Consider the following 24,744-nt stretch of genomic DNA (forward strand, 5'->3'; position numbering starts at 1 on the left):
GTGAAGCAGCAACGATCTAGTTTTCAGTTTTGCAGCATGCAGATGGTGTGAGCACCTTTTATAAATGTACATGAGCTGTTAAGCATTAGAAACAGGTTTTGCCTACATGCCTGAACTACTGAAAAGCTCCATTTATTGCCTCATTTGGGGCTCATTTTTTATCTTCTGCAGTGGACGATTTAGTATTTTCGCCAGTTTCACATTCACTCTGTGGTTGTTGAGTCTGGCTGAATAAACAGAAGTATTCTCTGGAGCCTTAACCTTTACTACTGCTGTTATTGTTCAATGATCGATTTGTTTGTATGATGCTCTGTACGTTCCCCTGGGAGTTTTTTCCTGATGCTCACATGCTTGTTTATTAGTGGACACGTCTGAATTGACATGGTGCAAGTTGAACCCTGAACTGTGTGTGTGTGTGTGTGTGTGTGTGTGTGTGTGTAAGAACCTGTGTTCAAGGCTTATTAGCCTCTCATGCGTTTTTATTTTGGATTTTTTTGTCTTCCTGAAAACTTTTGGGGATTTCATATCCTCAATTAGGCCGTTGACTGTTAGTCAGACACGCAGTGAGTAAGTGATTCCTCCCTGTTTTTATCCATCTGGTCCTGCGTGTTGCTCTGCTGCTCTGTTTAAAATAAGCGCAGCCCCTTTGCTGCTCTGACTCCAGTTCGCTTTAACCTTTCTCGCAGTGCTGACTGTTGTGGCGTGGCCTTCAAAGGTCAGAGTGATGCTCCTGGCAGCTCTGTTGTGATCTCTGCCGCTGCGGTTTCCACAGAAACGACACGACGGTGTGGCAGAAAAAAGTCAAGTCGCAAAAAGATGACGTCGCCGTCGCCTACTCACAGTGACAGCAGCGGCTCCTCTAAGCATGACAGTAACCAGGTACGTGGGTGTATGTGTGTGTTTGTGTGTAGTATTTTAGCCTACAGTAGTGGATTAGTGTGAGCTTTTGCTATGTGAACAGAAAGTGCTTGCAGCCACTGTTTGCATTTCAGTATTTGTTTTTCTCCTCAGTTAATATCAGCCGACATCAGACTTGCTGAATTTAAATGCACCATGGTATCCCCATGGCTGTGAAGCAGGTCAAATATTATTATTATTGTGTGTGTGCATCTGTGTCTAGATCAAACTGTTGAAATTGATTCAGCTAATAAGGGTTGTTAACTGACCTGTAACAAATATTTTAAGTATTATTTATATTTTACAATAAATGGTAATGCAGTCACAGCAATCTTGCACAAAGATGATGGTGATGATATGTATGCTGTTTACATGTTAAGACCTCTGTTAATTCAAGGGGAAGAAATTCTCTCATCTGTCTAACTCATACAGTATTGCTTCTGTGTCTCCCTCCAGGACAGCTGGGAGATTGTGGAGGGCCTCAGGGGGGTTCCTGCCAGCATGCAGGAGCCTGACAGACAGGAGGGCTTCCTGCTCAAGCGGAGGAAGTGGCCCATGAAGGGATGGCATAAGGTGAGCCCTTTTTTAAGCCCCACACAGCAGCACACATTGTAACTCTACTTACTATAGAACACTGCTGCTGTCTTTAATTGAACCAAAGACGTATTTTCACTCGAACGAGACTGCCTTTGATACAAGCCGTGTCATAAGGAGCCACAGCAGTTTATTCATATTTTGAGGTTGTAAAGTCTTTGTTTGCATTTGTGGTGGTTTTAAACCCTGGGGGAAAGCAGACCTTCTTTCCTGATGATGGCGGGATTGAACCCATGCTTTTTGTCCTCCCTAAATTCCGAGTCCTGACCTGCTATCTTTTAATACCTCAAGCTATTTCCACATTTCCTCCTCCTCGCCATTATAGTATTTCCTTCTTTCCATTCTTTTTATTCCCAGCTGATTATACTGTAACCCTGACTCATCTTCCTCCCCCTCTTCTCTCCACGAGTGTGCTCAAGCATACCTGGAAAGTTCTGCCTTGCAACATGATTGAAATTCACCTTTAAAAGGCAACGTTTTAACCGACAGGAAAGTCCTGAGTGACGCAAATGTGCTTCAGCAGTGTATTATTCTCTTATTGTAAAACTAAAGTGAGCATATCCATACTGCTGATCACTTATTTCACTGCTGCTGTTGTGAAATTTGAATGGAAGGGTCAAGGAAAAGTGGATTTACTGGTGCAAAACCACATAACATCTGCATACCCTTTTTAGTGGTGTGTTTAACTAATGTATAGCCAAAGAGTGCAATAAACCTATGATTCGAGGGTGAACTGAAAACAGATTTGTTCTTTTGTGTACATATTGACTGAGTGTGATTTCTTCCCACTTAGAGATACTTTGTGTTGGAGAAAGGCATCCTGAAGTATGCAAAGCGTGGAACAGATGTAGGTATTGCCTCAACGGCGCCATCTGTCTGTCATTCTTGCGCATTCTTGTGCACACACGGACACATGTTAACGAAGTGTCTTGTTTCACAGCTGAAGAAGGGGAAGCTTCATGGCTGCATCGACGTTGGCCTCTCTGTCATGTCAATCAAGAAGAAAGCCATGTGCATCGACCTGGACACTGAAGATAACATCTATCACCTAAAGGTAAATCCTGACACTCGGATGTATATGCATCCAGGCCAAACACTTTCACTCTCATTCACCGCATTCACAGCAGCTCCTAATTTGACTCTGTGCCACCCAGGTGAAGTCTCCGGAGCTGTTTGAGGAGTGGGTGTCAAAGATGCGTCATCACCGTGTGTTTCGGCAGAATGAGATAGCCATGTATCCCCATGAGAGGCACCTCTTCTACCCCCGCGCTTCATCCTCCCCATCACTCAATGACTCCTTAAGAAAAGTGAGTTGATCCAGTGCTCGTTTGTAGGAAACATTTTGAAAAATCCCCTTTGTTGTTTCCCTTAATTTTGATGCAGTAGGGATGTAGTTACGTGAGGCTGCATATACTTCACCATCTCCTTATCTTTCTCTCCCTCTTAAACAGAGGGCTACTCTTACCAAACAGGCATCGGTCCACCAGGCTAAGGTCAGTTCCTGGCTCCAGTCTTCAGGGGACATGGACAAGTGCTGCAAAGGTTGGCGGTTGTTTTGTCTATTTTTTTTTTCTGCTTACCAATTGTCTCCTGCCCTCTGTGTCGCCCTGCCTTGTCAACATAGTCCTCAAGCGTGTCTCACTTCAGTAAATCTTTCATGTTGTGTTTTATCTCATCACTGTGCCTGCATGCACCAACATTTTAATCTAACAACAATCTTTCCGTCACTCAGACCTGGAGGAATGTGAATCGTACCTGCTCGAACTCAACCTGCTGCTGAAGAGCATGGAGGTCCTCCATCGCACATACTCAGCCCCAGCCATTAGTGCACTACAAGTAAGGACAGGCACGCTGATGAACTCAGCCATGAAAAATATAGAGGTGTTCTTTTGTCTTTTTGTAAAGCTGTTTGCAAGAATATCCAATGGAAATGCCCTTACAAACAAAAAAGGGCTGATGTTCCCTGTGAGTAAGAAGTAAAATAATGATATTAACTTAACTGTCCTCTCTTTGAGTTGATGAGGTCAGAGCTGGGAGTAATTTCGTTCACTACTCCCTTAATATGTCTGTGTTTTTTGTGGTACCACAGGCATCTACTTATGACATCCCCAAAAAAGAGAAGAGGCCCAGGAGATGGCGATCCAAAAACAATGGCAAAGAAACCAAAGCTACACTACAGGTACACGCACAGTTTTTCTTTTTTGCTGCTGATAATTATGGGAAAATTGTTAATTCAGGTTGGAGAATGCACAGAAAGTAACCACTTACAGTTTTTGACCATTGTCTGTTTTTGTCCACCAGGTCCCAAGTTGTATCTCTTCCCAGTCCCCTCGTCTCCACGCTTCCAACCCCAATCTCTCCACCACTGAGTCAAACACGCAGGAGGTCTGTCCTGAATCCCCAGACTCACCTACAGATGTGTCCCGTCTACAGGAGGACTTCTGTAGGCTGGCCAACAACAGTGAGTCTGCTGGTTAGATAGAAAAAGATGATTTTTCGCGACTGTTTGCTTCTATATGGTAAGATAGTTTCCATGACAACTCTGCACCTGTTGTTTCTCTCTTTTTTTTCTGTCTCCGGCATTTGCTTCTCTCCAGTCCACACCACGCTGAAATCAGCCTTTAGTTCGTTAGTAGCAGAAAGAGACAGACTGAGGCACACCATCGACATGCAGGCCCCACAGCCAGCACAGGTCATTGGATTGAAGAGCGCCTATGGCTCAGTGAGTGCCTCAAAAATGTCCACCACCTGTCACCACAAGTCCAGTTTCACTCAACTGACTCCTCCTTATCCTCAGGAATGTCCAGGTGGCTCCCACTCCTTGGTCCACCAGGTGTCCAATGAGAGCAAAGCGTCTATCCCGGAGTCGATATCAGAGTTTTTTGATGCTCAGGAGTACCTCCTCTCCTCTTCCTCCTCTGAGAATGAGGTGAGACACTATCTACCACCTTTTCCTCTCCACCTTCTCCCTCTCCTCATCTCCACGTTTAATACTAAATGCATTCATCTATTAATGTGGAAGTTTCAGTTTTAAATGGTATTATTGCGTCACTGTTGCAAAGACAACCGGATTGGCATCTTCAAATATTTAGCCATCTGTCTGCTTATCAACACCTTGGTCATACCGGAATATAGTAACTCTGACTACTGCTAATTTTAAGAAGGACCGAGCAAGAAAATCATCAAACCCTGATTTCAGTGCTATGATAAAGACAGTAAAACATCGGGGTGTGTTAATAAGTAGGCAGCTTGTGTTATTTATTTACTTATTTAAGAATGCCATCCGGCTGTGCATTGGCTGACGCACTTCCTTTGTGCTGTTAATTGAGCCTTTATTTTCCCGGGAGATCGCGTCCAGTGACAGACAGAATTGCACAGTGAAAATGAGGGAACCAATCTCACCGCAGATAGTGTCATTATTCTGTGGTCATTACACTGTGCAGTCAACATTTACTTCATAATGCTAAGTTAAAGAAGACACAGAAAACATTTGTTTTGTTTATAAAATACTTTATGCTTGGCACATTTTCCTCATCTGATGATGAGTTTTTAATAATAATAATGATAATAATGATGATGATGAAAACAATAATAAACTTTATTCATATAACACTTTTCTTAACAGCAGCACAAAGTGCTTTATAGAACAAGTAAAACCAGACAAGACGGTTAAAGTTAAAATAAAACAAAGGATGAAAACACATAGAATAGAATAAGAATGAGATAAATAGGGACAATAAACATATCAAACATTACCAAAAGCTTTCACAAAAGAGAAGTTTTAAGATGAGTTTTAAAATAAGCCAGATGTGTTTGATGTGTCCGAGCTCAGTGGGTAGAGAGTTCCACAGTGTGGAGGCTGTGATAACAAAAGCACGATCCCCTTTTTTCACCAACTGTGACCTTGGAATAACTAGCAGGGCTCCGTCTTCTGATCTAAGTGTACGAGAGGGCACATATGGAGCGAGTAGCTCAGACAGATACTTAGGAACAGGGCCCATTTAGGGCCTTAAAATTTAGCAATAAAATGGTCCTTTGATTCAGCGTTCCGGTCGCTCGCTGACCTTTCAACATTGATTTTTCTGTCTCCAGGTGTCTGACGATGACTCGTACATCAGTGATGTCAGTGACAGCGTCTCCATGGATACCTACAGCAATGAGGGAGGCAGTGAGAGACACAACTCTGGTACATGATACAGTAACAAGTCGTGCATCTGTATGTATGTGTGAGGACTTATAAACTCTCTCCAACTGAGAGAAAAACAGACGGTGCACAGAGACCTTATTCTGTCAAAAAGCTTGTCTATCTTAGTGCTCCTGAGTTTGACTAAGCCTCTGTGTGCCTCTGTGTATTTAACAGAGAGTGTTGGCATCAAATAAATGTCTGGAATCATAGGAATGACTCATTTGCTTACAAAATGTGTTGGACATGACCACTTTCAACTTCCAGACACGTTTATAAACTCAGTGTTATCATTCAGTATTTGACAAAGCATCTGTGTGCTGGCATCATTAATTCACTGCTGCAGATGGTGTTAGTTTTATATTTTCACTGCATAAACATTTGCCTTTTAACAGACCAAGGAAGGAAAATAGGGATTTAATTTGTTCAGTTGCAAATAGGAATATTGTGTTTTTTTTCTGCATTCATTTGGTTTTAATAGCATGATATTTGTTTAATCTGAAAAATGATATTTGTTGTTTAGTGTTTGTCTTGACAATGTCTTCAATTAGTTTTTGAAGGCTTATGCCAGTCTGAATATCTTTGGAAGCTGATAAAAAGCCAACATTTGTGTCCGTTTTTTTAGCCTTGTATATTTTATTTCAACCATTGCCGTTCCAAACAAACACAGCACTCAGTCAAACTGTTTCACAGTTTCTTGTAGAATTGTCTTATTTGCTGCTAGGAAAAGCCTCTCAAACAGCATTTAGATCATGATGGGACACATTAATACTCTAATACTCATTACTACTACTCACTACAGCTTGTTCACGTTGGGTGAAACAAGTTTCATCATCGCTGTTCTTCAAGATATCCCCCTGTCTCACCCTTCTAGTCAGCAGCGTGGTGACCCTTGCTCGTCGGCGCTCCACTCTGCCCTCCCCCAGCCCCACCAGCAGCGTGAGCCTGTGGAACATCCTGAGGAACAACATCGGCAAGGACCTGTCCAAGGTGGCCATGCCAGTACAGCTCAATGAGCCTCTCAACACCCTGCAGAGGCTCTGTGAGGAGCTGGAGTACAGCGAGCTGCTGGACACCGCTAGCCAGACCCATGACCCTTACCAGCGCATGGTGAGTGGAAAGAAAACACACTTGATATAATACTTGATGTGCCAAACACTGGCACATGCATTTACTGTATAATAAGAAAAAGACAAGTGGAAGTTACATGCTTCACTAAAGAGCACAAACAGATGAAAAGATGTAGCAAAATATAGATACAAAATGTGCTTTGAGCTCGGCACTTTTCCTTTTGGTCTGTGAGAGCTTCTGTTAGAGGCTTCAATAAATATTTCATTTTTATAGAAGAATGAAGGAGCTTTCATCTGCTTTTTTCTTTTCTTTTTTTCTTCCTGAGCCTGTTTGGAAGCCTTCTGTCACCAGAGTATTTACATAGTAAAAAATGTACAATATGCAACACACAGTACTACTCAGTACTACTAAACCTATAAACAATCTGAAACCCAGAGGGGTATCACACATGCATACAAGTACACACAGTCCTGTTCATCGCCTCATTTAAACAAACACGGCGAATACACACTTGATGTGACAAATGTAATTCATCCTACAGGTGTATGTCGCTACGTTTGCAATAACCGCATACGCTTCCAGCTACCACCGAGCAGGAAGTAAACCCTTCAACCCTGTCCTGGGAGAGACGTACGAGTGCGACAGACCGGATAAAAACTTCAGGTTTATAGCTGAACAGGTATGGGTCACATGCTTTAAAACGCACATGATTCATAGCATGTTTATACATTTCCTTCACAGGATACGCTACTTTTCATTTTACTTAAGAAGAACTTAAAACACAAAAAAATTCTTGCTATTGAAAGGTGTATTGTACTCAATGTAATTAAGTTAAATGTTTTAATTGTTTAAATATTTCGTACATATCATGTGTCAGTCTATAGGTGTCGATGAAGGTGTACTGGAAGAGCAGCGCTTTAAACCAATACACGAGACTCTTTACAAAATCAAACCCAGTAGCAAACAATGTAGAGTGCTGAAGTCGTGCACTGGCCTGCCAGTCTTCTCTGCTGTGTTTTTCTTTGTTTACAGTGATCATACTGATCTTTCAAGATAAATGTCGTAATGGTTTACAGGTGGCAAACAGTTATCTCCTTTCCCATCACGTTTTGACTGATTCGTCATACACCTTCCTGAGCAAGTGCATCAACTGTGGTAAAGCGTTTGATAAAGTGCTCTTATCTCTTCTTGCGTCTCTCTTCTCTCCCTCTCTCCTCTACGTCTCTCCTTCTCCCAGGTGAGTCACCACCCGCCTGTGTCAGCATGTCACACTGATTCAAGGAACTTCACCTTTTGGCAAGGTGAGCACGGAGCAGGAGAGAGCATGTTTGGAATAAACATCCCATTTCCCCTCTGTTTGTCTGCGCTTATTTGCAGATTGCATCAGCGGTGCCTCACCTTTGTTTCCCTGTGCTTGTTACATTACATGTAGGTTATATTTAAGGTGAAAACTGGTGTTGTGTAGAGGATTACATCACCTGATTTAACCTCAAGTGGCCTTGGTGATCAATCTAACTTTCCATGACAGGATGATTAAGCTACTTACTGGAACAAATTATTGTGCAGATTCTAATAATGGGACCTCATTTGTGAAGTCAAATACTTTAAACTCTGGTATGTTGTTCACAAACAACTGAACATCCATTAATAGTCAGACAGTTAATGTCCCTCTGTGCTCATGAATAGAGCAGCTGATTGTAAAAAGACACTGCTGTTCACTGAGGAGACCAGATGACGTCTAAAATTAAGATAATATGGCAGTTATCACAGGCGCTCATCTATTTTTTTTTTTGTAATCTTCTTTTAGATGTCCGATGGAAAAATAAATTCTGGGGCAAATCCATGGAAATTGTTCCCATGGGAACGACACATGTCACACTACCTGCGTAAGTCCCTTACTCCTTTACTTATTGTGTGTGGGTGGGTGTGTTTGTACTACGTTTGATATGAGTGTCCACATCATTGTGCACAGTATAGGCTCCAAGTGTAAGTACAAGGGATGGAACGACATGCATTTTTTGACATATTAAGTACAGTTTGTGCGTGATTTCTCCAGGTTTGGGGACCACTACGAGTGGAACAAAGTGACGTCCTGCATCCATAACATCCTGAGCGGCCAGCGCTGGATCGAACACTACGGGGAGATGGCCATCAAAAACATCAACAGCGATGCCTGCCAGTGTAAAATTACATTTGTCAAGGTTGGCAAACACAGATGTTTAAATCACTGTCTTTGTTGCGAGTGTCTAAGCTCCGACTGTTTTTGGTTTGGTTAAACGTGTTTTTCATGGCTCAAACATGCAGATAAAATCCTTTAGTCTCTGTGGGATGTGATTTGCACCTTCTGCTCCTTTCTTGTGTAGTTCCACTGTGGAGATAAACTGTACCTAATTGTTCTGAAATACCCGTTTGTATATAATGGGCTGTCACATTCACATGAACCTCTGTCAGCAATCTGTTATCAGTACGGCTTGCTGGCATTTAGCACCTCATCTTAACAGTTTTCTTTAATCCAGTCCTGCCTACTCACACAGACATGCTCACTATGATTATGCTGCACAATCATTACTATCAAGGCAAACAGCATCACCTTCTGGATAAAAATAGGAACTGAATTTTGAAAACATTGCCATAAAAAATTCAGGCATCATGAATTCAGACCTGTATAATGTTAATCATACAATATGTATAATCTGAGTAATAAATAAATAAGATGTCTGCTTTTTTTTTTTCCATCTAACACAATCTTTTTTTTCTAGGCAAAATCATGGAGCTCCACAGTGAACGAGATAGAGGGCGTGATTACAGATTCAAATGGAAAGGTTGTGCACTCCATATTTGGAAAATGGCACGAGTCCATTTTCCAAGGTGACCCACCCTCTGCCACGTGTATCTGGAGAGCAAGTGAGTTATTTGTCCCTGGAAACATCAGTTATAATGATTTTACACAACTGCGCATCAATCAAACAACCAAACGGAGCCTCACATAACAGCTGTTCGTCCGTGTGTGCTTGTGTATAGCCCCCATGCCAGAGGACCAAGAGCAGTACTATGGCTTCACCCAGTTTGCGGTAGAGCTGAATGAGCTGGACTCCACCCTGAGACCTCTGCTGCCCCCCACAGATACACGCTTCAGGCCGGACCAGAGGTTGGCACTCTCTGTCTGTCTGTAATACCGATTTCTATGAATCTGTCCTCAGATGTAATCTCTATCCATGTTTCAGGCTTCACACTTTATTACCTCCTTCTGTGTTTAACCATACATTCTGCTCTAATGGCAGATCCGTTCACAGTCTAAATGGGTTTAAAGCTGCCAAATCCGACCATTTGGCCCAAATTTTGATTTAGTGAGCCAAGTCTGGTCGAGCCCATGTGGTGTGAAACAGTAAACGTCTGAAATATGAATGTAACCATGGCAACAGACTATGGGCATTTCGATTCAGAGGAATCTTTGTCCACTCATTTTATTTCAGTAAAATTTGAAACCCCTTTGTTCTACAAATAAGTTGTTTTCTGTATTAGATAGAAGTACAATGAGAAAAGGTTATGCGACGGCAGCATGCCCAAATTAAGTGACAGTTCTCTGTTTAGAAAGAAAAAGTGTCATAGAGAAGTCTTCAGCAGCATTACTCTTGGTGTAATGTCACTAAAAAATGTTTTAACAATGTGAAAGCTCTATGCCTTTTTCACATGAGGCATTTTGACTGCCACAGTAGGAGAACCACAACTGTGAATAATAATCTGAACGATGGCTGAATTCCATTCATCTGCTTTGGTTTGAGGGACCTTGTAATGTGCACGCTGGCTCACTGTCACACTGCCATGGCTCACTGGGACACATGAATAACACAGAGACATTCAGGGCGTTTCCACCTCAGTAACTTTGCCAGTGGACTAAGGAACTAAATCTGCAGTTTGACAGAAACAGGAGCTAAATTTAATTCTTGGCTGATTCATTACATCTAATTCAGACTGTCACACAACAGTTATTACAAACAACAAAAGGATCACTCTGTTGTTTCCCCATGTGTGAAAAGTGCATTCAAAATGCTGTTGTCCTTTTTTTTTTTTCTTATCAACCATACGGCTAATTTGCATATTCTTCATGGTTCTTCAGATGTGGTGGAAATACCAGCAGGAATGCTAAAAAGGGACTTTCAGTTCCTGGTTTAATTCCTGTGATTAAGTCCTCTGGTTCCATATTTCTTAGAAAAAGGAGCTAACCAGTAACACCAGTGTTTTTCCCACTATGACAAGTGAAAAAGGCCTATCTGCAGCAACTAGAGCTGTGTTGGAATAATTTGTAAAGTGGTAGGTTATTAGGTGATGTGTTATCTCTGGTGCTCAGATATACTCAAGTGTTATGTAGGAACGTTTAGTAGCTATGTTTGGATAATGACAGCTTACTTGTACCCAGAGAGGGGGAAAGCCAAAGTTTCCTTGTTTTTGCTGGGAAACCGTCAGACAAATGGTGGTGGAGTTCCAGTACGGCCAATTTTCTGCTGTTTCCCATCCTGACTCACTCTCTTGGCCTCCTTTGTCCAGGCTGTTGGAGGAGGGGAACACAGAAGGAGCTGAGGAGCAGAAGCAGAGGATAGAGCAGCTCCAGAGGGAGAGGAGGAAAGTGCTGCAGGACAACAACATGACACACCAGCCACGTTTTTTCAAGTATGCTGCTCTTTTCTTGTTTATGTGCCCGTGTGTGTGTCTTTGTTAGCAATCAGACGTGAAAGACATGTTTGCATGCATTTTTCCATGTAATTGGCCTGTCACACATAATTAAGAGATCACCTCCATGACAGCCCATGTGTCTCATGTGGTGCAAAATGTCTGTGACCGTCACAGTCTGTAGACTTGTGATGAACAAACTGGGGTTGTTGGGCTCATCGTGACAAAAAAAGTAATTCCTGTTTGGTGTGTCATTGTTAAGCACAAAGTTCTGAGCTTCTCTCACATGCACTGTCTCAATATGAAAAAGGCACAAAAACTTATTGATTTTTGGAAGATTAAAGTTAAAAGGAAACTTTTACCCATTACAGTGTGGTTTTATATGCAAATGAACAATGATGTTTCGCATCACCCAGCGGACAATTACAAGCTCGGTGGATGTTGTTCCATTGGATAACTTTCTTAACAGTAAAATAACAGTAATGATTGTATTGTTAAGTCTGTTATTTAATCGAACAACAGCCATAGAGCCAGCAAAGTTAAACATCTTTATAAAGTATCCCTTTAATAAATCATATAACTTAACCTATGATGAATCATTCAAGATGTGTCTGTCATAAAAATGGATTTCTTGTGTTGTGTTGGCAGGAAGTCTAACAATGACACATGGGTGAGCAACAACACTTACTGGGAGCTACGAAGAGAGCCTGGCTTCAGCAAAATGGACTTCCCCGTGTTGTGGTGACCTCTGGATTTAACCAAAGCTCTCCACTACAAGTTATCACGAAGAGAGAAGTATAAAACTGAACTGAAACGAGCCTCCAAGTGTCCTGCCCTTGTTAGCATGAATGGCTTCATGTCACAGTAACCCAAACCTATATGGACTTCCTGCTTCCTCTTTCAGGACTGAACAGAGCCTGTAGAACTAAAAGATGTTTTTTTTCTGTTGTTTATTACATTTCTCTTTGAAGGGTACTTTTCTCCTCTCATTGTCATAACTGTAATTTACACATTGTCAGTGTGGACTAAAGATTCATATCATTATGCTCTGTTGTGTCTCAGCGTTTACCAAAGTGCCTTTTATTGCAGTGCCTCACTCAATCAACTGCTGTAGCAGTTATGCAAAAAGATGATTATTGACAGAACCTGTTTGGATGGTGTCAGTATGATATGTGGACTTCACTGGAGAGAAAAGGATCAGGTCAGGAGCTGAACTTATTCAAAAGGTCAAAACCTGCTCAAGTATTCCTCCATCCAATCGGCATCGTGACCCAAGGATTGTTTCATTACTTCATCCACTGGCTGACCAGAGGTTCTAATTATAAAAGACAGACTTCAGCCTTTTCCACTGCCTTGTTCTAATCAGTCATAGGACTGTGACTAATGTTCATCAATGAGGAAAACAGCAATAACACTCCCTGTTCAACGAAGATAATAAACTGTACAATGGATGGACAAGTTATGTCGTGTCATACCTTATTTTTGTATGTGTGAGGGATATGGGTGATCTCATGCTCTGCCAGAAATCAGTAAATCTTGCCTAAGGTAATGATCATCAAAAAGTGTCCCTCGTTGGAGGTAATTACAAGTGAAAGTTGCTCTAATATTAATGGCATCAGGAATGTGATTTAAGTAAAAGCAACACAGAAAACCAGCAAAGCAACAGGAGGAGATATTACTCATACACAATTAAATAAGAACACAAGCATCAACTGAATATTTTTTCTTTTTTTTCTTTCCATATTTCTTTTTTTTTTTTTTACTCATGTTCAACACCACTGCTCCTACTGCCGCATCTTCCTCAAGATCTTGTCCAAGGGGTGTCGGTCCTTCACTGGAATGATCTTATTCCACAGGTCCATGAATTCGCTCTGGCGCGAAAGTCCCCGGAGCATCTCCTGTCCATAGCGCCTGCGCAGAAATGCATTTCTCATTTAGCATGTTAGTGTATAAGCGTAATGCCCAGAAGGTTATACAGCTCTGACTATGACTGAACAAACAGTATTTTTCACATGAACTACAAAACCCTGTAACCCACCTGACTTCTGGTGCAGCATCTAGAGACATCTTGCTTGCGGCAATAAGGAATCGCTCTGCAAAGATTTTCCCTGCCGACAAGATCCGATCCTCTCCAATGATGGCTGCCAGCTGGTGGAGGTGCTGTGCTGTGCTTCCCCTCACTACAGCACAACGGTGGCTGAGGAAAGACAAAGACAGCAGAAATGGTAGACAAATGCTTCATTTACTTCAAATGGTGCTGCTGTTACACTTCCTGCAAAGTTCTGATCTAATTCTCTTTTCTTACCTCAGACCTGCGTTGAATAGAGCGCTCATAACTCTACCAGGGCTGCAGCCTTCCACCAGGGCATCCAGGGCAAGGTTGGCCTGCTGGTGAATGAAGGGGCTGGTGGTCTGCGCCATCTTCAGCAGCAGGGCGCGGCCTGTCCTCTCCACCTCAGGGTCCATAGTCCTCCCAAAGTGAGTGTGGAGCTCTCCGACGGTGTCCATTGCTTCACAGGCCACAACAGAGCGCGGATTTGCCACCTGCATAGTAACAAAGAACATCTGTCTGCACCTCTGCATACACAGTACAGGTACATGCAAGTAAGATATGAGCACAACAGAATTACATAGAGCAAAATGACTACAATACCTGCTCTGTGAGGACCAGGCAGACCTCATGCAGTTTGCTCAGCAGTACTTCTTGATGCTGCTGTGCCAGAGCTCGAACAGATTTTAATCCATCCATTTTCTTCTCCCTATTATTAGATGACAAACATGATTGAAGTATGTTAATCATTTATTTAGGAGCAACACACTGTTGCTTCCCTGCTGGCTATACTGTTTAAAACCTTTCTGCACAGTTGTGCAGTGTTGGTGTCTTACCAGTCATCAGAGCTTAACTGCCTGAAGCAGAGGGACAGGCTCTCCAAAGTGTTGCCCAAAGGTTTGAGGACCTCCCGACTTCCTCCACTGTCCTTTGCCTTTGAAGGGTGGACGGCTGGTGCACGGCCGGCTGGTGGGCGACCGGCTGGTGGGCGACCGGCTGGAGGACGGAGGGTTGTCCCATGATGAGGTGCTGTTTTGTTGGGCTTGGCAACTGTTGATGGAGGTTTTGGGACTATGGGTGTCGCTCCTGAGGTCCACCTGGGTGCTGCTGGAGCTTGAGGTGAAGGATATTGAACAGCCTCCAATCTTTCCATGCCTCGGTCAACCTTATTATGAAATGACTGGAGCCTGATTCCATCAGCTACAACCTTGTCTGTTCAGAACAGCAACATAGCCGTGATTACTCAAATTTACTTTCAATTACACTCAAGTTCTCTTAAAGAAAGTCATAATCACTTAAAAGTATTAACTTACATTTTCCACCACCATACATCACCGGGAGGCGAGATGGTCTCCTGGTTGCTGCCATTGGAGGAGGTGTAGGGCTGAAACTGTTGATTTGTGGAATGGTCCGTAGCTCATTGGGAGTGTGTGTGTCCACAGAGCTGAGGCTGTCCACGGAGACCATGGAGACAGTGGGACTTGGGCTCCTGTTTTTGGCTGTCAGCTTCGCCACTTTACAGGCAAACACTGCCATCTGACTGCCCAGATACAGCTTCTTGTCATGGAAGAGCTCAGTTTGGCCACTGTTGTTGTCCTCCACTTTCATAGGAGGTAAATGAGGCCCGATTCTTGCTCTGCACAGAGAAGATTCAGGGCCCCTTTTAGAAGCTGGGGGTTGAGGTGAGGCAAGGGCATCGTGCTGGACGGAGAAGCCAAGTCTCTCCAGAACAGCGTTGCTGCGGTCATTCTGTGAAGAGCACAGCCTCTCTGTACGCTGAATCAGTGCAGCTCTCTCAGCCCTTTCAGCCTCCTCAATCTCCAGGATCCTGGCCTGACAGCTGTCTTTGCTGTGGCTCCCTCGTGACTGCAGAAAAAATATGTAGTATGTATGTATATATGTGTTGGGAATAATTACAGTACATTACATTACATTATATTATATTATATTATATTATAGTATATACTGTATTACTTTACCATACTCTATTATACTCTACTACAGCACTTTGCATTGTAATGCAGGGACTGCACTATTGGTTAAAACTAACTAACTGAGTAAAATACACACACACATAAATCCTGATATATAAACTTTGTTTTAAGCATGAGGGTTTGAAAATCTGATTATTATTGGTACTTTCTTTCTTTCTTTGTGTTACATGCTTTGAAAATGTTCAGCTGATGTAGTTGGTTACTTACAGTACTTTCATCAGTACAGTTCCACTGCTTCCACTGCTGCATGATGGTGTTAAATGCTTTGCGAGTAGCCATGAGACTCAAGATTCAACTACTCCGAATGATCAACGCTGAAAATCATAGGAACAAAACTGTGGTAGTGTTTTTGGATCAGGGTTTGTCTCACTGGGTTCTGCCCGTTACATAAGAACATGCTCTGATGTCATACGAGAGCGTGATGTCACAGTGCAACCATGCAACATTCTAATGACTAAACATATATTCAAATATAGTCATTTGGTTTTTTATTTTATTTCATTTTTTAATCTACCTCCTGGCTGACACGTCCTGACTAACCTGTTAAGGCCCCAGAGAGAAAGCTTTTTTAAACATTTATACAACATTATGTCAAAGTTCCCAATAAGTTCAGAGTACCCAACAGACTGTACAGTACATAACAGTGTCTGACTGGGCCAAGAGACCATAACCTCTATGGTGGAAATATTCTGCCTGACCCTCAGGTTTCCTGTAAGTTGAATTGAGTTGAGTTGATTAAACACAAAATTATGATAAAAGATATTTAAATCTATAAACTACAAGACATGGCTACACGATAAGGTGTAATAATGCCAAAGCGCACCAAATACAGTTACCTGAGTGCATACGCTAATAATAATAGTCATTGATGTAGGTTGAGCCAATTCGGCCATGTGCCTGTCATGGCCAGTGAACACACGCACACTGCACTAAGAAAAGGTCTAATCAGTCATCAGTGAACGCCTGTGAGGGAGAAATGGACGTTGTCATGATTTAAACTCTATTGCACGGTATTGCCAAATGGCAGCAATTACTTTTTACTGAAAGGCAGAAAATTCTGTCTTACTTCCTAGTTTTGAAAAGGAGGTACTTTACTATATTAGGACAAATAATTGAACACATCAAATCACCACTAAATTCAGTTTGAACTTCCTTTTTCCATAGAGTCATGATCCTGAGGAGGTCACGATCTGAGGCTCCAAAAGACAAAGGTGAGGGCTTTGGGTGACCCCTGGGCGGCCTGGCTCTCTCCCACAGCCCCTTAGGCAACCTCCAGCAGAGTCCCAGGTGGGGCTGTGGACCTGCTCTGTGCGCTCTTGGTGTCCTCTAGGCAGCCTGGCTCTGTCTCCCACAGCTCTCCAGGCAGCCTCATGTAAGATTAGGCCACTCTGACAGAAGGTTTACAACATTAGCTTTTATTCATATTTTGTAATCATAGGCATTTTGTAAATGTAACATATCGTCTACGGAAATCATAGTTTTAACAGAAGGCACTGCAATATCCCACCCAAACTACATGCTGGTCCAATAAACCCAGTCAGGTATCTCAGTCAGTAATAGTCAGATATAAATCTTAAAATTCATCTTCAATGAAAAATAGAAGTTGCAGTGGTCCGCTTCTAAACACTGAAAAATAAACCTTTCGACTTAAATATTTCCAAGATGAATACAATTTCTCATGCAACATACAAATCTTTATTTGTAATTTCTGTAAGATAAAATGCACTATGATAGAGCAAAGACACAGACAGAGAATGGAATACAAATGTTTTTCAGGATGTATTCAAATAGTATAAAGATTTACATTTACATAATATATATTTGCCAAACAACAATAAATTACAATTTTAACTGACAATAAATGGAAAGTGGCGGTAAGGCCATTGTAAAAACAGCTTCATAAAACTTTATAGCTCAAAAATCAATACTGCATTTAACACAATACAGCTTTTTGGTAATCAATGCCAATATTTAAGTGAATGTTAAATATAAAGTCTTGATAAATAAAAAATAAAATAGTTTGGTAGCAAATCTTTTGATTACTAGCAACAGCAGCAATAAAATGTGGTCTTATTGGAAAAATAACTCTAACTAATAGCATACATATAAAGTGTATAAATGTAGATTTGTGTATCATTAACATGCATCAAATTTTGCTGTTCACTGAAAAACGAGGAATCCCCTGTTCCACAGTACAGGTACATACTTCTTTAGCTAGTCCAGTCGTTCCCCTTGTATGAAGTATGTAAATTAATGAAAAGAAATAAAAACGGAATTGGATTTCTACAAAACAATAATAACTTCACAGATTTATGTAAGGTGCCTGATCAAATACCAAACTTCTTGAAGGTTTACAACCCATTAAAGAGTGAGACACATCTATGAACCATGTCAAAGCCGCACCAACATATAAGAATTCATCACATATTATAATATATAATATATATATATATATTTCCTTTTTATATAAAAATACGAAGTGTTTGCTAAGTAATAAAATATATGTAGCAAAAACAATACAATATCAGTAAAATATGTTATATACTGTAACGAATAGTAAACAATCAATAATAATCCAACAATATAAAGACTTTATGCTATAAACTATCATAAGCTTAGTTCCAATACATTTTACAATAAAGAAAGAAATGGACCAATAAAAAAAAAAAAAGGGTGAAAAAGCCACACATGCAGACACCAGTACTACTACTACTACTACTACTTCAGCCCTTTGCACAGCAGGGACAATCCATGTGTGCTGAGACAGAGGACCAACAGGACAACTCCTGCTGTATTTCCTGCCTCCATCCACAGCCTGTCGGCGTCTCTCCTCAGCGTCACACTGATGGATCTGAGCAGCTGCTCTGCCAGTTGGAAGACCTGGTTGTCCTGCAGGAGCGGAGAACACTGGATGGAGACAGGGGCCCCGCTCTCCTTTAACATGCACATCTGGTGAGACGGATCAATAGAAGGATAAACAGACGGACGGATGGATTGATAAATAGCTCTTTAGTGATTACTTTTCTTAAAGGACAGACTACAGTATCTTACAGTAGCTTAGCATAAAGATGTGTAGTAAATGAAACGAGTCAACTCACCAGTGTGTCAAAGGCCTCCAGAGAATCAGGACGGCTGTCACTCAAGAGGCTCAGAGTTTCATCAGGCAACTCTAGAAAAACAACAAGATTAAACTGTGGCAAAATATTTCTTGACTTCTACCTTGTTTAGCAGAAAAGGTTCGCGGCCCTCTTCAGTCTGGAGTTCACTCTCACCTTCCAGGGCACTGACCAGCAGGTGGGCTGCATTCAGGTTAGCAGTCATACCACACTGGCTGCTCTCATTGTGACCGTCTGCAGTCACAAGTCGGTCCAGTATGGCTGACACTGACTGTGTCTGACTCTCCGACAGCTCCTCATGCATGGTGGGCGTTTCACCGCTACACAACTCCTCCAGCTAACAGAGAGGGGGGGATGGAGGAAATAGAAAATGACTGCCATATGTGACAAAACCGGTGGTTTTAGGTATGTTTATCTTATCGCTGTGTCACTCACCACATACTGTAGACATGACAGAGCAGGTCTGTCCCTCAGGGTCTCTTGGAGTCTCTTGAACAAGTCACATCGAGTTGGCTGGGGGAGCTGCGCTAAAGGAGACAGGTCCATCTCCTGGGATCCTGTAAAAGACCAGCAGATCCTGTGTCAGATTTTAAACTGAAACTACGTCGACACACAGCTACTTTCCTCAACTGTGAGACAAACTGTAATACATCAACACATATCTGTCCAATTCTGACAAATGATTCTTTGTATAACCATTTGGTTTTTGATATTCCAGACTGTTTTTTTTACAAATAGTCACCAGATTCTTGTAAACTCAACCTTCTGCTGTAATTCTTGACCACATCATGCAGTTAAAACCACATTTTAATGACACACATACATCAACCCTGTCAATTCTTGCAAAATCTGATGGCTACGAATGACCTATGCATTAGGTAAACAGGTGTAGTTGGTGCTACAGTAAAATAATAACTTTAAATGGACCAACCTGACTTGATAGTTTGCACAATTCTATTCCTGTATCTACTTTTCCCAGGATTTAGTTATTCTCCAAAAGTCAGTATGATTTTTTTTCACCTTGTTTTTGACACAGATCTAAATCTAGATCGACAAACTAATTTTAAAATACCTTAGAAATACATTTAGATCTACTTTGTTCTTCTTTGTACTTCCAGTTGGGAACGACTGATATGTTATACAGCTGAAAATTCATCATAATGTGATATATTCTATTACTGTTAATAACAGATTAATATGTCCTACTAAGCCGTATGCCTTAGTCTCGTCACAGTTGCAACTATTCCATGTTTTACGTGTTACGTTGTTGGTTTTAGTTCCAGTTTTTTCAACTGATTTCAGAACAAATAACAGTGGATGCGACGCCTAACTGAATCTACAATGCCATCTGCATGTGAAAGAAAGTGGGAACCTACTTCAGTTACATCATTTCACAATTGTATTTAACTTCCTCACAAAAAACAACAACAAAAATGGGGAGTGTACATGCACGTTCTTCCCATTAATGAGCAAATGTATGAATAAATGGACACAAACCGTTTTGCAGTGAACTCAAATTGCACTTGCCATCCACCACATTCAAAGATTCATGGGATGGCCTGGGCAGTACGGGCATGTCTGACTCAATTCCTCCTACTGTGCCTGGTTGTAGGCATATATCTGAAAATAGACACAATGACATATAGTACATAAACACACACAGGGGGGAATGTGGGTACAGCAACATTCACACACCCACAGGTGCACAAGTATATTAGTAAAAACACAATCAAAGCACATCACTGAACATCAGCCTATTTCATCAGACCATTTGCTTACTACTAAGTTTTTCGTTGCACAATAATCAAAATGCAAAACTTGAACATGACACTGTTTTTGTTGCATTTGTTGTCAGTGACAATAACTGAAATGGAGTTGTGATTCATACTTCATTCCTCTCAAGACATTTGTTTTCACCATGCATCAACCTCCATTGTCTGTAATCACACATACACACACACACACACACTCACTCACCATAATGTCCGTTTTTTTTTATCTCCAGCTCCAAGATGCTGTACGCGATGACTGTACCAGAGGGGATCTCCAAGGAGACGTCACTGTCCACTTCAATGTCGGTACTGTCTTTCACACACACCTGAGAATACGCAAAAATGTAAAATCTGGTTAAAGCAACAATTTCACCTGAAGGTAAACAAACATTTCCCCCAGAATGTGACACTAATAACATTATTGATAATAATAATAACCACATCTGGTTAAAATGTTAACCTTAGAAATTCCCATAGCAAACCAGTTAATTGTTGATTGATTTTACCAGAAATGCCCATCACACGTAAATGGATCACTGGCAAATATCCCAATGTAGCAAACTAATATGCGACAGGAACACACACTCTGAGGCCCACCTGAACAGAGCTCCTCAGCATGCCCGCTAGCTTGAGCACCCCGTGAAAGCTGCACTGCTCCTTCTTCGTCTGGGTGATGGAACAGGAGTTGGTGGTGAGGATCCTCTCCTTCACGACTGCCAGCACCTCCGCTCGCTTCTCCAGCTGCTGCACCAGCACGTGCTGCATGTCCACCGGCCTGATACAGAGAGAAACTGGTTTTTAATCTACAATGGCAATGTAGTGCGTGTGTGTGTGTGTGTGTGTGTGTGTGTGTGTGTGTAGCATTCAGGTTGTCATCACCAGCCACGTGAAAAGGATGGTGTTAGAACTAGATACTGAATCACAAGACACGGCAATAGATCGAGTGCAGTATATTTAAGTAAGATGACACTACTGATCTCTGTGGCAGTGGTTGAGTCTTTGCTCTGAGGTGTCAAATGTCTGATCTCTAACTGCACTGTTCACCTCATCACTAATGATCTGCTGACTAGTTGCAGCGTGCAAACAGTATAAAAAAGTAATTATTTAACACCTGTTGCTGGAGTCACGTAGCAGCTTCTTCACATCCAGTTCCTCTTTCTTCAGTTTCCCAAAACACGACTGGAGCTTGGAAGAGCCGTGCCCCTGCAGACTGACTTTGATAGGGCCAGCCTCTGTGTCCAGCGCCCCAGAGAGTTCATCTCCAAACGTTCCCTCGTAGGTGAGGAATTCTGTCTCGGACACTCCTGAGAGAACGTGTGGTGTTAGCATACACAAATATGGACGTGTGTGGGAATTCTACTTGGGTGGACAAACAGCCTGTGTGTGCACGCCTACATACCAGGGCTGAGCACCTTGCCGTCCTGCAACAAGTCGCCGAGGGTGAAATCTGTCGGTTGGTACTTGGTCTTCTGCCAGAACCAGCTGCGAATGCGTTTGACAACCAGCGCCATGGGAACCAGTTTTTGTGAGTCATTGACTCTGGACACATGGATGAGGCTTCCTTCGGGGTCAATCTGGCGGACGAAGTTGGCAGTGGCTTTGGAAAACATGGTCTCAGCAGAAGAGGACTGCAGACAGCTGAAACAGAGAGACTTTTAAGGGTTCAGCCTGGCCTCATTTTGCCCACTTGAAGGCACTGAGAGCAAAGATGTGCTCTTACTTTACTTTACTACTAAACTACCAGGGGTGATTTCCAGTTTGTGCTCCCCCCAGTTTTCCCCTCCAGTTAAAGTATACACAAGTTTGAGAAGCCCCATTACAGCCGAGCAGACCTTATGTGGGTGTGTGGGACTCTCTCACAAGCCAGGAGGGAAGTCCCCTGCACGTTAACAAATTAATGTGGCTCCAAACACACCACACCTCGGCCTGTTAATTCCACTGGCTCAGCTTTCATAGCTTAAATATTTTAAGTAATCAGGCGTGAGGGGGATTTGTGCAGAGAGAGAGAGAGCAGAAGAAAGTTGGAGCTGTGTCTCTGTGGTTTTGAGGAACATTAAAACAAAAGAATGCAACGTTGGCCGGGGGACAGAAAGAAGCTGGTCAGGGGAAATAAACATAAAGAGGGAGAGAGCTCAGACTGAATGAAATCGTAAGCGCCACCTCCTACCCACGAACGCCACAAACTCACCGTGACATGATTTCAGTGTGTTGAGTCATTTGGTCTGAATTATGTAAGAGTTGTCCTAACGTCAGTGTGGACCTGTCTCTAAGTCCCAAAAGCTTGAATGTGCTGCTCCTAAATATTTCATGTTTCGTGTGACCAGAACCAGAGAAACAAGGCACCCTTGAACATGTGGGGACACTTCTGACTTAACATGTAGTTCATGTGGTTAGTAGTGACATGGGGCTCAGTGTGAGCACATGTAGAGCTGTGATGTAAAGGTAAATATCTTCAGTAAACCATAAATCAAACAACACGCATTATCCACAAATTCCATTTTTTTTTTAGAAAAATGTTACCCACTTGAACTGTAGTATAAAGTAGACACACATAAAATAAAATAAAAGTATAAGAGACAACAATTTTCCATGAAGACATCTGCCAATACAAACACACACTCGCACGTGCGTGTGTATTTCCCGGCAGCCCACTGCAGGAATGTAACCGGACTCAAGTGGCTGCTGCGCGTGCTAGTTTAGTGAGGTCAGGCTTAAGGAGGCATGACTCGGATTATTAAATCCGTTTAATAATTTGATCAAAGAGATAAAGTCCTGATCGGGGAAAAAAACAAGACAAACCGACCACGACGGTTTTCTAATGGAGACCAGACTGACCGGAGAGTTCACCGGCTCTTTTTTTTTACTCACTTATAAATAAAGTTGTTGCTTACCTCCAATCAGTTTTTATAATAAGTTGTAAATTCAGGGCGTGTTGTGCTCCGGCTCGTCTGGCTGTCGATCCTGGAGAGTCAAAGGTGTTTCCATGCGTGGTGGAAAACAAGTTGTCCAAACGCGCACTAAACTAGTCCCGCGGATGTAACGATGAGGCTGTGTGAGGGAGAGAGAGTGAGAGAAAGAGATGAGGGATCTGTGGCTCAATGCTGAGAAAAGGGTCGACTGTGCAGCTGGTCGCAGCTCCTCCTCCTTTCACTGAGGAGTTAATTATAATCACATGAACTCTGGTATTCCTGTGTTTCTCTGTGTTTCTGTGTGTGTGTGTGTGTGTGTGTGTGTGTGTTTCAGGACATGAGCAGACTTGCCTGATTGATTTGGCCTGTGATGGTAAATTAAGGGTGCTTACAGCTCATGCCATATTGACTCATTTATACCCCTTTTTTGCTGCTGATCTCTGTGATCTGTGGTTCATAAGTAGGCAAGCAGGCGTGGTTGCTATGACATCTTAGCTCCAGCTGCACCACATCCTATCTCAGGCCACCTATGCAGCTTTGTGAAACCGTACAGGGAAAAGTGAGTTTGTAATGGGTGTCAGAGTGGAGTGGAAATGTAGTTGATGGGGTTTCAGATTTCATGTTAAGAGATGAAAGGAGTGTGTGTGTGTGGGTGGGGGAGTGGGGTGGGTGGGGGTGGGCTACTGTATTTTGGTTTGTGACATGCTTGCCAGTAGTGATAAGTAGTAACTTTGTACACGCTAAGAGGGAGTAGTCACTCAGATGTAGAGATAATGGTCCACTGTCCCCTGAAGTACGGATGCACCAAGATGCACAAACACTATGTGGTTTTAGTGGCTCGTTCAAGACTGACAGGCTGGTCAGGGCCCTGTGGCCACTGGCATCAGTGGTGGGAGAAGCGTTCAGGGGGTTTTACTTCTGCAAAAGTCACAATGTCGCAATACATAAGTCAAAATATATCCGCAAACTGTGCATTTCATTTCAACGCTCGTTATGGCTTCACTGATGCAACGAGGTTACACAGATCTTCTGTGGATGTCAGCTGCTTCAGATCCTCCTGTCTCTTCATGTGATCCCTGACAGACTGGATGATGTTGAGATCAGGGCTCTGTGTGGGCAACACCATCACTTCCAGGACTCCTTGTTCTTCTTAACGCAGAATATAGTTCCTGATTTTTCTACACCCCACTTCCTCTGTCTTAGTGCATGGCCTGGGAGAGACCTTGCTGATGCAGTATAACTACCCTGTGTCTTGTTGCTGTGCTCAGTCTTGTCATGGTGTCTGACCTTTGACATGCAACCGTCTTCCACAGCCTCACCTTGGTAGCAGAGTTTGGCTGTTCCTCATCCACACCGTAAATGATTTCTTCAATTTGAACAGGATTTTACTGTAATATGTACGGTTAGATACTGTGAGACATATTTACAGTATGCTACTGAACACAGCAAAAGTTTCTAGCTAAACATTGGGTGACTACTGTAATTCATCT

At 42.3% G+C, this 24,744-nt stretch overlaps 3 protein-coding genes across 4 annotated transcripts in view; 1 reads left to right on the top strand and 2 right to left on the bottom strand.

Moving 5' to 3' along the window:
• The window catches only part of LOC139215087 (gasdermin-E-like), a 103,037-nt gene extending 79,661 nt beyond the window's left edge, over positions 1–23,376 (bottom strand). The window contains exons 1-10 of the mRNA XM_070845922.1: positions 23,237–23,376; positions 21,745–21,983; positions 21,457–21,649; positions 20,943–21,120; positions 20,551–20,671; positions 20,071–20,193; positions 19,009–19,130; positions 18,730–18,910; positions 18,556–18,626; positions 18,168–18,406 (exon numbers count right to left, since the gene is read on the bottom strand). Coding sequence (XP_070702023.1) covers positions 18,176–18,406; positions 18,556–18,626; positions 18,730–18,910; positions 19,009–19,130; positions 20,071–20,193; positions 20,551–20,671; positions 20,943–21,120; positions 21,457–21,649; positions 21,745–21,955 — 1,431 coding nt within the window. The 5' untranslated portion in view covers positions 21,956–21,983; positions 23,237–23,376 and the 3' untranslated portion in view covers positions 18,168–18,175. The remainder of the gene's footprint in view (positions 1–18,167; positions 18,407–18,555; positions 18,627–18,729; positions 18,911–19,008; positions 19,131–20,070; positions 20,194–20,550; positions 20,672–20,942; positions 21,121–21,456; positions 21,650–21,744; positions 21,984–23,236) is intronic.
• LOC139215270 (oxysterol-binding protein-related protein 3-like) lies at positions 651–12,864 on the top strand. Of its 2 annotated transcripts, XM_070846182.1 has the most exons (21): positions 652–879; positions 1,354–1,470; positions 2,285–2,338; positions 2,432–2,545; positions 2,646–2,798; positions 2,943–3,033; positions 3,224–3,327; positions 3,581–3,670; positions 3,793–3,952; positions 4,089–4,213; positions 4,289–4,420; positions 5,584–5,677; positions 6,549–6,784; positions 7,287–7,424; positions 7,983–8,046; positions 8,553–8,631; positions 8,802–8,946; positions 9,505–9,649; positions 9,767–9,893; positions 11,291–11,413; positions 12,062–12,864. In XM_070846182.1, the coding sequence occupies exons 1-21, from the start codon at positions 817–819 to the stop codon at positions 12,156–12,158; spliced, it is 2,451 nt and encodes an 816-aa protein (XP_070702283.1). In that variant the 5' UTR covers positions 652–816; the 3' UTR covers positions 12,159–12,864. The 2 variants fall into 2 exon arrangements, with proteins under 2 accessions (XP_070702282.1, XP_070702283.1); XM_070846181.1 differs by having other exon boundaries at positions 651–879; positions 4,089–4,420.
• Positions 13,198–16,829, bottom strand: LOC139215853 (uncharacterized). The gene is made up of 7 exons (XM_070846886.1): positions 16,728–16,829; positions 14,777–15,329; positions 14,300–14,459; positions 14,067–14,172; positions 13,719–13,957; positions 13,452–13,610; positions 13,198–13,324 (listed from the first exon to the last, which is right to left on the bottom strand). Exons 1-7 carry the CDS (start codon positions 16,827–16,829, stop codon positions 13,198–13,200), a joined length of 1,446 nt encoding a protein of 481 aa, XP_070702987.1.
• Positions 23,377–24,744: the final 1,368 nt, after the last annotated feature.

Source organism: Pempheris klunzingeri, chromosome 16, assembly GCF_042242105.1.
Source record: "Pempheris klunzingeri isolate RE-2024b chromosome 16, fPemKlu1.hap1, whole genome shotgun sequence".
In the NCBI taxonomy this organism is placed as follows: domain Eukaryota; kingdom Metazoa; phylum Chordata; class Actinopteri; order Acropomatiformes; family Pempheridae; genus Pempheris; species Pempheris klunzingeri.